This window comes from Phallusia mammillata, chromosome 2 (assembly GCF_965637545.1).
Source record: "Phallusia mammillata chromosome 2, kaPhaMamm4.hap1.1, whole genome shotgun sequence".
Taxonomy (NCBI): Eukaryota; Metazoa; Chordata; class Ascidiacea; order Phlebobranchia; family Ascidiidae; genus Phallusia; species Phallusia mammillata.
Genome location: NC_137253.1, coordinates 1,332,772 through 1,345,100, shown reverse-complemented (window position 1 = coordinate 1,345,100; position 12,329 = coordinate 1,332,772). Strand labels below are relative to the sequence as shown.

General features: G+C 37.5%; 2 protein-coding genes across 2 annotated transcripts; both read left to right on the top strand.

The window, feature by feature from the left end:
* LOC145215596 (uncharacterized) lies at nucleotides 1-6,956 on the top strand (the record flags this gene model as incomplete). Its single annotated transcript, XM_080084310.1, has 2 exons — nucleotides 1-68; nucleotides 6,187-6,956. A coding segment is annotated over exon 2 (468 nt), but the record flags the coding sequence as incomplete, so codon positions are not given.
* Nucleotides 6,957-7,130: 174 nt separating this feature from the next.
* Nucleotides 7,131-11,050, top strand: LOC145215383 (uncharacterized). Its single transcript, XM_080084078.1, has 5 exons — nucleotides 7,131-7,236; nucleotides 7,355-7,426; nucleotides 7,487-7,579; nucleotides 9,898-10,722; nucleotides 11,037-11,050. Exons 1-5 carry the CDS (start codon nucleotides 7,131-7,133, stop codon nucleotides 11,048-11,050), a joined length of 1,110 nt encoding a protein of 369 aa, XP_079940204.1.
* The last annotated feature ends 1,279 nt before the right edge of the window (nucleotides 11,051-12,329 follow it).

Here is a 12,329-nt window from a genome sequence, read left to right as displayed (position 1 = left end):
GAAACGCCCCACTGCACCACGAGAGGAAATCGGTTATTGCAGCAGCACATCACCACAGCAACCTGCAGGTAAACCAATCACAAATAAATTATTTAAAAGCCATTGTTGTAAATGTGACGACCCAATTTCTTTAAGTTTCTGTTTTTTTTACAAAAGCATTCCAGTGCCATTCCCCCCAAAATCCAAAACAACTGTCATTTTTTTCTTTGGAATGAAAATAGGACTTTTTGTCGCAACCAGACAAAACTGTTGGTGTCGAAACATCTAACCACAGACAAATCTAGTCTTCAAATAAGGGTTGTCACATTTCAGGCATTTCGTTAGAGCGGGTTTAGGCAACACTTTGCATGGAGCGGACCAAAACCAATATCAGCTATAAAGTAGCGACGGCCCGAACTTACTTTTCAGTTTCAATTCCACTTTCTTCATTTTAGCGGATTTTCGCCTGGTTGTCTTGTTTTTAGCATATTATGCCAACAGTGCAAAGAGTGAGACGACTTTATTTAGATTGTTAGATATAATTCTTATTGTTTGTTGTTAAAATTTGAGCCCAATCGGCCTTGTGATTTCTTTTTTAGTTCGAAATGTGATCGATACGTTACATTTTATGCTTTGGAGAAAGATTTCCGTTTAATAAACGCACTTCTATGGACAACCAAACAACTTATTGCAGTTTAAAATTAAATATTTCGTTCGTTACACTGCGACCATAAAATTTTCGGTTACGTCTAAAACTGCGAGCCCGTCCACCCCGCGTAGCCCGAGTAGCCCGTCCACCCCGCGTAGCCCGAGTAGCCATGTTTAGTCTCTTAAGATAGCGCTTAGCTCCCTGTCATAGACATGATTAGCTATTACAAGGCGCTCGCTTAGCCACTGCTAAGCCCTTGTTTAGTCCGCTAATAATCCGCTTGTCCTGGGTTCGAACCCCGTAAAAAAATCTGCGTTGGACAAACCTTGAAACTTCGAGTGATTTTTTAAAAAAGTGCACCAAATTGTCCTCTTTCTTTGAAAACTCTACACCAGGGGTCGGCAACCCTTGGTACGCGTGCCAACGTTGGCACACAAGAGGGTTTTTTCATGGCACGCCAACCGATTTGCGTGTTTATATTGAAGTAACAATTTAACCTGTTACACTGCTTGTTTATAGTTTTTATCATTTCATTGTTTTAAAATACGGCCTTACATGCACAAAACGCTTTGCTTTCTCTTTATTTTGATATCTGCTGGTACGAACCACTATCGTTCAGAAAACAAAGTTGGCATGCGAGGTCATCATTAACACATGGAAATAACAAGTAACTTGGCACGTGTCGTGTAAAAGGATGCCGACCGCTGCTCTACACTATCTTGGCTGTGTAAAAGAGAATACAACTTGTTTTTAATTACCTGTTTTGTTTGCTTTGTTTCTGAGGCAATTCGGCTGTGGCTGAAATGGCGTAGATGCCTGTGCTCCGATTACATGTGCGCTCGCTTAAATAACTAAACATGGCCACAACACTGGCTTAGCGCTTCCTTGGAGGATTAAACATGGCCATACAGCGCTTGCTTAAATGGTTAAACATGGGCTAAGTGGGCGTTTAGGGGCTAAGCGGCGTTAGCGTGATCTACTCGGGCTAAGTGTGATCTACTCGGGCTACGCAGGCTCGCAGTTATAAACGGCACCCATAAATTTTAAGTTAGTTTTGCAAATCTGCTGCGACACAAACTTAGTGGTTGCATGTTTTCCAACAACAGCCAGTCCATGTGTTTACAGCTCCGGTATAAGGTTGCATGTTTTTTACACAGGAAATAATCTCGTCAAAGGAGAAAGTTGTTAAAAACCCGAAAACCTAAAAAACAATAAACATTGAACCCAAATCAAACCTTAACACATATCGTATTTACTCGATTGTAAGCCGCCCTCGTTTATAAGCCGCACTCGATTGTAAGCCGCATGTTGAGGTGTTAAAAAAATAATGTAAGCCGCCCTCGAATGTAAGCCGCACGCTAGAATTTTAGATACGATTTTTCACAATACATCTTTCTGTTATTATATGGTATGAATATTTGCCCATATATGTTAGTTACGTTGATAACTGTACCCATCAGAACGTTTCGACGTAGAATCTGCACAAGCATACATGTTTTGAACCCCAAATAAATTAAAATGTTAGTGTGTAGAAAAAAATTCGGTATAAAATTAAAATATAAGCCGCCCTCGATTGTAAGCCGTCCTCGATTATAAGCCGCACAAACGGCAGCTGAAAAACAATATAAGCCGCGGCTTACAATCAAGTAAATACGGTCGGACAAGCGGTTCGACTCCCTAGTGCAGTGGTTCTTAACCTGTGGGTAATTACCCCCAAAGGGGTAATTTGGCATTTTAAAAGGGGTAACATAGATTTTCTGTTATAGTCATCATTAGATTCTTGGTTATCATTATTGCAACCAGCAAACATTTTGTAATGAGGGTAAAATTTATTCAAAATAATTCAATAAAAAATCAATCTTAATAGATTTCTCGGCGTCCTGCCACATTTTCAAAATCAAAAAGAAGTAACTTCGATGGCAAACGTTGTCACGCGCTTCTACTCTAAAAGTCTCAATATGTTTCACTCGTAACCATGCTATTTGTGATGTCATAAAACTAGAACTAGAGTCTCTCGTAAACATCTGTTTCGTATACAATTGACGGTATAGTCCAGTTAGTGATAGGCATTATAGGCGTGAGGTAGCATTTGTTTCTTTTGTAGTAGTAACTAATTTGGACCCCAAAAATATTAGGTGATGTTTTTCTAAAAAGAAGTAATTGATATCCATCAAAACATTTTGTGGGTAACAACAGAAAAAAGGTTAAGAACCACTGGTCTAGTGTAAAGATATAGGGACGGATTTAAAATTAGTTGACAAATTTAAATCCAATACATGTGTCACAAATGGTGTATGTGGTTAATCATTACATAATATGTATTGTGTTTAAATTGTAAATATATGGGAAAGCAGGTTCTAGTTTTCCATAAAAACATCAAATTGTTTTGTACCTATAATAATAATAGCATTGTGACGCATCAAAATGTTTATTGGACAACAATAACATTAAGTTTTAGCAATTCAATGTCTAAAGAAAAAAATACCAGATAATAGTCATAAATATAAGATGTCTTTAGTAAATATTTATAAAAATACGTTCAAGGATATTTGGTTTGGGGTGTTGAAAAATACAGATTTGAAAATTAACCACTGTCCCAAAGTCTATCCCTATTTGACACCTAATCTAATAATTTAGCACTTTACGCCACCTATCGGAAATTACGGATGTTTTTATTTTTTAGTTTGAAATCGAAAACCTAATCGACTGTGTTTGCGCCAACTAGTGGAATATAAACACAAACATGTTTTAAGCGCATTCTGAGGTCACCTTTGTGTTTAGATTCCAGCAATCCTTCAAGTACCGGAGTTCAACGCTCCACCGAATCTACAGAGGAAAGTTCCCATTCCAGCAAATCACCACAGCAACACGCGCGTGAACCAACAGGGGGCGCTCAAGAGCAAGTATCATCTCCTACTCAACAAGGGAAAATTCCCACCAGTAGCAGATCGCAGCACCTTGGTAAGAAAAGTTTCCAGAGTAGAACAAAAACGTTTTCGAGTTTTTTTTGTGTTTAGCTGAAACAAGACCTGTAAGAACCCTGGTCAAGGAAATTCCCCATTCCAGCACATCACCACAGCAACCTTCAGGTAAACCAATCACAAATGAACACGTGAAAATCTTATCATACATATACTTTTGTTATATAGGTGAGACCTCAACATTGCACAAAGCTGAGCGAAGCCTTCTAAAGCTGTTTGGATTCGAAACGGGAAAAAATCCAATTTTCAGTAAAACAACAGGTATTTTTTGTGTTTTAAAGAAATATCTTAAAATTCTTTAGTTGTAAAATCACTCCATTTAATGTGTGACAACCCCACCACCATGCAGTGAACGCGAAGGATGTTTTTTAAGTTTTAATATGTAGCAAATTTATCTGCAATACACCACATGGCGATTTAAGAAAACTGCTGCCAAACTGAAACATGATTCGTGGCGATTTGGTCGACATTTCTGGCATTTTACATCGAAACTTTTTAGTTTGCTGTTAATCAGGTTCAGACGTCATGCACAAAAGTTTTTACACTTGTCCTCAGTGTGCAATCGTAATTATCATGTACCTTTTTGCAAATGAGAAACGCTTGGTTCATAATCACCATTTATATAAAAATTCCACAAAAAAATGCTTTGAAACCAACCTTAAAATTTCTCCAACGTTTAAGCTACAATATTTAAATGCAATAAACGCTGAAGGACAGCCAACAATCAGCTTTATAGTTTTTTACCGTCTTTTAAATGCTGCCTTTAGAATCATATTTTTTTTCAACACTGCCGTTGGCGACCGTTGCCACCCGAGCTTTAAGCGCAATGCTATGCAAGTCGTCATTTTGTTTTGGGAGAGTGTCATGGCAACCGTATGGTCCAGTTGATGTAAACCACGTGCCACCAGTCATGCATGTCCGACCCTTTTTATCGCCCCGACTTCGTATCAAGAGTTTTGCGCCTCTGATCAGCTACCCGCCCTGTCATCTCGTATTGCACATGTAGTATTGAACTGGATTAATTATACACCCGTGTTTAAGCGCTTTGGGAAATCGCCAGAAGCAGTTGACGTCACACGACTGCGGAAATTAAAAAACAAAACGAAACAAAAGAACAAATCTAAAAACGATTTCAACAGCCTATACACTAAAAACGATTTGGAAAATATTACTGTTGTTCAATTGCTTCTTTATGTTTGAGAGGTTGATGCAGGTCAACTTACACGTCTTGCGTAGTGCGATTATAAATTGTTTGTTATGATTTTAAGGTTGGTTATTCAAATAAGGGTTTGTCACATTCCGGGCATTTCATTAGAGCGAGGTTAGGCAACACTTTGCATGCAGCGGACCAAAAACAATATTTATAAAGTAGCGACAGCCCGAACTTATTTTTAACTTGCAATTCCACTTTTCTTCATTTTGGAGGATTTTCGCCAGGTTGTCTCGTTTTAGCACATTTTGCCAACAGCGCAATAAGTTAGACGACTTTATTTAAATTGTTAGACATAATGCTTATTGTTTTTTGTTTCAATTTTTAGCCCAATCGGCCTTGTGATTTCTTTATCAGTTCCAAGTGTGTGTGAAGCGTTACATTATATGCTTTAGAGAAAGATCCTTGTTTTAAGCATGAACGCATTTCCATGGACAACCAAACAATTTCTTGCCCTATATAGTTATTCCGTTCGTTACACCACGACCGTTAAATCTTAAGTTGGTTTTGCTACTCTGCTGCGATATGCAGTAATTTAGTGGTTGTATGTTTTCCAACAACAGCCAGTCCATGTGTTTACCCGTATAAGGTTGCATGTTTTTACACAGGAAATAAACCCGTAAAATGATGAAGTTTTTAAAAACTATAATACCTAAAAAACAATAGACATTAAACCCGAATCGAACCGGTAGAGCAACTAACACATGAGTTCGCGTGCTAAATTTCTAAGCCTGCAATTATTGCCATAACAAACGCCAATGCTCTGTTGCGCCACGTGTCGGTAATTAACTGGTCTGTGATGTGAGTTCCTGTGTTAGTAGCTCTTCAATCCTACCTGAACACATATCACGAACATTTTGACTGCCTGGTGTAAATACAGGGACGCACTTAAAATTAGTTCACTTATTTAGATCAAATACGTGTATCGTAAATGGTAGGACTAATGTGGTAATTATTACATAAGATGCAGTGAACCTGAAAACGTCAAATTGTTCTTTTTAACTGTAATAATAATAGCATTGTGACGCATCAAAATCTTCGACAACAATAACATCAAGTTTTTGTAATTTAATTTTAGAAAACAAAAATACCAGAACATCATAATAATAATGATTTATCTTAAATAAATAACTGTTAAAATTCTGACAGTTAATTAAAGCTGTTTGATTTGGGATAAGACCTTGTAAAAAACTGATTGAAAATTAACTTCAGCCATTTGTTAACCCTACCCCTGTTTGACACCTCATCTAATAATTTCGCTCTTTACGCCACCTATCAGAATTTACCAACATTTGTTTGGTGTTTTTCAATTTTTTAATTTAAAACTTCATTATTTTTATTAAAACAACGCTTTGATTTGTTTTTAGATGAAGGTGACGACTTCAATCAACTCGTACAAAAATATGTTGATTTATTAAAAACAAAAAACTATGACGAAGCAAAAACGACAAAACAACAACTTTCAAGGTTATTTGAAAGTCAACCAGTGGTCACTGCAGAAGACTTGAAAGCCAAAGCCACAAAACGTCGAAATGAAGGAAAATATTTGGAAGCCATTTTGTTCTTCAGCATTGCCGCAGATTTCTATGTGAAGAAAAATCCCGACTCCGCTGTAGCGGAGAGTGTAGCGGATTGTGCGTGGGAAATTAAAGAAACAATCGAACTTTTGATGAAAAATTCTGATTTGTTTTCGAAGTCGAAAAACAGAGAAATCGTGCGCGATCACGTGATCCCACTGATGCATGAAATAATTCAGCAAATCCGCGACCTTCAAATAAACGAAGAAATTCGATGTGAACAAGAGGTTTGGTGTTTGCATTACATTGAGTGGAGTCAACATTACAATTACATCGGGGATTGGGCATCGAGGGAAACAACAATAAAACTTGCACTTGAACTTATGGAAACAAAGTTTGGGAATGAAGTTTCAAAGTATCGAATCTACGGTGTCTTGTTGAACAATCTTGGTCTTGTTTGCGGTGAAACTTTACGATTCAAAGAAGCAGTCGAGTATTACACAAAAGCAATCGAAGTTTACAAAACAGCGGTGGATTTAACTGAGGAACAACGCGCAGAATGGATTGCAAACAGTGAGAGGAATTTGAAAATATACAAAGCAAACTTATCCATAGAAATCACACAACCAAAAACATCAACTGTGGATGTTTCAAGGGAAACCCCCCAACCTCAGCACCCGGGTATAAGAGATTAGAAACCTAATCGACTGTGTTTGCGCCAACTAGTGGAATATGAACACAAACATGTTTTAAGCACATTCTAAGGTCACCTTTGTGTTTAGATTGCAGCAATAATGCAAGTACCGGAGTCCAACGCTCCACCGAATCTACAGAGAAAAGTTCCCATTCCAGCAAATCACCACAGCAACACGCGCGTGAACCAACAGGCGGCGCTCAAAAGCAAGTATCATCTCCTTCTCAACAAGGGAAAATTCCCACCAGTAGCAGATCGCAGCACCTTGGTAAGAAAAGTTTCCAGAGTAGAACAAAAACGTTTTCAAGTTTTTTTTGTGTTTAGGTCAAACAAGACCTGCAAGAACCCTGGTCAAAGAAATTCCCCATTCCAGCACATCACCACAGCAACCTGCAGGTAAACCAATCACAAATGAACACGCGAAAATCCTATCATACATATACTTTTGTTATATAGGTGAGACCTCAACTTTGCGCAAAGCTGAGCGAAGCCTTCTAAAGCTGTTTGGATTCGAAACGGGAAAAAATCCAATTTTCAGTAAAACAACAGGTATTTTTTGTGTTTTAAAGAAATATCTTAAAATTCTTTAGTTGTAAAATCACTCCATTTAATGTGTGACAACCCCACCACCACGCAGTGAACGCGAAGGATGTTTTTAAGTTTTAATATGTAGCAAATTTATCTGCAATACACCACATGGCGATTTAAGAAAACTGCTGCCAATTAAAACTGAAACATGATTCGTGCCTATTTGGTCGACATTTCTGGCATTTTTATCAAAACTTTTTAGTTTGCTGTTTTTAACTAAAAATCAGGTTCAGACGTCATTCACAAAAGTTTTTACACTTGTCCTCAATCGTAATTATCATGTACCTTTTTAGTGTGCAATCGTAATTATCATGTACCTTTTTGCAAATGAGAAACGCTTGGTTCATAATCACCATTTATATAAAAATTCCACAAAAAAATGCTTTGAAACCAACCTTAAAATTTCTCCAACGTTTAAGCTACAATATTTAAATGCAATAAACGCTGAAGGACAGCCAACAATCAGCTTTATGGTTTTTACCATCTTTTAAATTCTGCCTTTAGGATCATATTTTTTTTCAACACTGCCGTTGGCGACCGTTGCCACCCGAGCTTTAAGCGCAATGCTATGCAAGTCGTCATTTTGTTTTGGGAGAGTGTCATGGCAACCGTAAGGTCAAGTTGATGCAAACCACGTGCCACCAGTCATGCATGTCCGCCCCTTTCTATCGCCCCGACTTCGTATCAAGATTTTTGCGCCTCTGATCAGCTACCCGCCCTGTCATCTGGTATTGCACATGTAGTATTGAACTGGATTAATTACACACGCGTGTTTAAGCGCTTTGGGAAATCGCCAGAAGCAGTTGACGTCACAAGACTGCGGATATTAAAAACAAAACGAAACAAAAGAATCTAAAAGCGGTTTGTAAAATATCACTGTTATTCAATTGCTTTTGTATGTTTGAGAGGTTACTGCAGGTCAACTTACACGTCTTGCGTAGTGCGATTATAAATTGTTTGTTATGATTTTAAGGTTGGTTATTCAAATAAGGGTTTGTCACATTCCAGGCATTTCATTAGAGCGAGGTTAGGCAACACTTTGCCTGCAGTGGACCAAAAACAATATTAGTTATAAAGTTGCGACGGCCCGAACTTATTTTTAGCTTGCAATTCCACTTTTCTTCATTTTGGAGGATTTTCGCCAGGTTGTCTCGTTTTAGCACATTTTGCCAACAGCGCAATAAGTTAGACGACTTTATTTAAATTGTTAGACATAATGCTTATTGTTTTTTGTTTCAATTTTTAGCCCAATCGGCCTTGTGATTTCTTTATCAGTTCCAAGTGTGTGTGAAGCGTTACATTATATGCTTTAGAGAAATATCCTTGTTTTAAGCATAAACGCATTTCCATGGACAACCAAACAATTTCTTGCCCTATATTCGTTGCACCACGACCGTTAAATCTTAAGGTTGTTTTGCTACTCTGCTGCGATATGCAGTAATTTAGTGGTTGTATGTTTTCCAACAACAGCCAGTTCATGTGTTTACCGGTATAAGGTTGCATGTTTTTACACAGGAAATAAACCCGTAAAATGATGAAGTTTTTAAAAATCATATTACCTAAAAAACAATAAATATTGAACCCGAATCGAACTAGTAGAGCAACTAACACAGGAACTCGCGTGCTAAATTTCTAAGCCTGCAATTATTGCCATAACAAACGCCAATGCTCCGTTGCGCCACGTGTCGGAAATTAACTGGTCTGTGATGTGAGTTCCTGTGTTAGTAGCTCTTTCAATCCTACCTGAACACATATCACAAACATTTTGACTCCCTGGTGTAAATACAGGGACGCACTAAAAATTAGTTCACCTTTTTAGATCAAATACATGTATCGTAAATGGTAGGCCTTATGTGGTAATTATTACATAAGATGCAGTGAACCTGAAAACGTCAAATTGTTCTTTTTAAGTATAATAATAATAGCATTGTGACGCATCAAAATCTTTCTTCGACAACAATAACATCAAGTTTTTGTAATTTAATTTTAGAAAACAAAAATACCAGAACATCATAATAATAATGATTTATCTTAAATAAATAACTGTTAAAATTCTGACAGTTAATTAAAGCTGTTTGATTTGGGATAAGACCTTGTAAAAAACTGATTGAAAATTAACTTCAGCTTCTTATTAACCCTACCCCTGTTTGACACCTAATCTAATAATTTAGCTCTTTTCGCCACCTATCGGAATTTACCAACGTTTGTTTGGTGTTTTTCAATTTTTTAATTTAAAACTTCACTATTTTTATTAAAACAACGCTTTGATTTGTTTTTAGATGAAGGTGACGACTTCAATCAACTCGTACAAAAATATGTTGATTTATTAAAAACAAAAAAGTATGACGAAGCAAAAACGACAAAACAACAACTTTCAAGGTCATTCGAAAGTCAACCAGTGGTCATTGCAGAAGACTTGAAAACCGAAGCCACAAAATGTCGAAATGAAGGAAAATATTTGGAAGCCATTTTGTTCTTCAGCATTGCCGCAGATTTCTATGTGAAGAAAAATCCCGACTCCGCTGTAGCGATAAGTGTAGCGGATTGTGCGCAGGCAATTGTAGAAACAATCGAACTTTTGATGAAAAATTCTGATTTATTTTCGAAGTCGAAAAACAGAGAAATCGTGCGCGATCACGTGATCCCACTGATGCATGAAATAATTCAGCAAATCCGCGACCTTCAAATAAACAAAGAAATTCGATGTGAAAATGAGGTTTGGTGTTTGCATTACATTGAAGTGAGTCAACTTAACATCGGGGATTTGGCATCGAGTGAAACAACAATAAAACTTGGACTTGAACTTATGAAAACAAAGTTCGGGAATGAAAGTTCAAAGTATCAAATCTACGGTCACTTGTTGAGCAATCTTGGTTTTGTTTGCGGTGAAACTTCACGAATCAAAGAAGCAATCGAATGTTACACAAAATCAATCGAAGTTTACAAAACAGTGGAGGATTTAACTGAGGAACAACGAGGAGAAGAGATTGCAAGAAGTGAGAAGAATTTGAAAATATGCAAAGCATGGTTATCCATAGAAATCACACAACCGAAAGCATCAACTGTGGATGTTTCAAGGGAAACCCCCAAACCTCAGCACCCGGGTAATTTTTTTTTTTTTTTTTCGAAACGACGTGTTTGGCCAAGCTAATCCTTTATCAGCGTAAGGTTTTTCTTCGGATAGTCGCTTTGGACCTATAAAAAAAGCAAGGGATTTTCCCATGTTAAGTTTACATCCGGACATTTTAAATCGCAGGAATCTATAATGTCAAACAAACTTCATAAAAATCGCAGGAATCTATAATGTCAAACAAGACGCGGAGATTATCGCCTATGTACCTACCCTTCATAAAGCCGTTTTGATCTGGTTTAATCAAGTGCTTTATATGTTTTCTGATTCTATTGTTTATCACTTTAGACATAATTTTGTAGTCAGTGTTTAATAACGAAATGGGTCGATAATTAGTCGTTAATAAGGGGTCTTTGTGAGGTTTAGGTATAAGGGTCAAAACCCCTTGAGCCTGACTCTGGCTAAAATGACCAATTTCCTCAGTATAGTCCCAAGCTTCACAAAATATAGATGTAATATCTGGGCAGAAGCATTGATAAAACTCGGCCGGTAATCCGTCGAGGCCGGGTGATTTATTTTTAGGCATTGTGTTAATGGCAAACTTAATCTCATCTTTGGAGATGGGGGTCTTCGCTTGTTTCGGTCTCGTACGCGTTTAATTTGGGGAGGTTCAGGTTTGCCAAATAAGAGTCGATTTGTGACTGCGGACATTTAGGGTCGCGTCTTTTGTATAGGTCTTCATAAAATCGCGAAAGCTCTGTTAATATCGACTTTTGGTCTGTATATACTTGGTCACCGTTTTTTAGACGGTTAATCGATTTTTTTACAACATGGCGTTTTTCTAAATTAAGAAAATATTTCGTGTTTTTTTCGCCTTTTTCGGCCCAAAGAGTTCTACTTCTGATTATCGCCCCTTTTGTTTTGTTTTCCACGAGTACATCCAAACTACTTTTTAATTGTGTTAATTTTACTGGAGCGTTTGGGTCAAGAGAAGCACCGTTGGTTCGACAAATTTTGTCCTCGAGCGCTTCTATATTTTGCTCCAGTTCATTCTGATGAGCAGTGTTTTCTTTTTTAAGTCTCGCACTGAATTCAATCGAGACGCCGCGAAGTACCGCTTTAAGGGCATCCCATCTAACGTGGGGATTCACGTGATTTGCCGGGTTGGTTATTATGTAATCCTTTATCGTTTTTTTCATTAGTTCAATGTATTATTTATTATCTAACAGACGCGTGTTGAGCTTCTAGTAGCCTTTGCCGTGTACATTAGTCGCCACATTTAAAGTCATGGTCACAATTTTGTGATCAGACATAATACCTGTAACAATATTAGCGCTCGTAACATTGGTTAATAACGATTTTGAGGTAAAAAAGAAGTCAATACGGGTCGCCACCATTGGATTGGTTTGAATCCTCGAGTACTTTCTCGAATCGCCATGTCGATGTCTAAATGCATCATATAACTCAAGAGTACTCATATATGCCTGCACAGTGGTTTGCGAATTTTAGTTTGCATGCGGGGGCAAACGATTTTTGTCCAAAGTTGAATTTAAGATAACATTAAAGTCCCCTCCTACAATCATGTCGTCGTCAGCAGCTGATATTAGACGAGTAAAAAAAATGTTAAAAAAGTCCGGATTG

What these genes read in the sequence shown, in the direction of transcription:
- LOC145215383 (XM_080084078.1), top strand. Translation starts at nt 7,131, where the DNA reads ATGCAAGTACCGGAGTCCAACGCTCCACCGAATCTACAGAGAAAAGTT. An exon ending in CCAACAGGCGGCGCTCAAAA is followed by an intron (nt 7,237 to 7,354) that starts GCAAGTATCATC and finishes TTTTGTGTTTAG; the next exon opens with GTCAAACAAGACCTGCAAGA. An exon ending in AATTTTCAGTAAAACAACAG is followed by an intron (nt 7,580 to 9,897) that starts GTATTTTTTGTG and finishes ATTTGTTTTTAG; the next exon opens with ATGAAGGTGACGACTTCAAT.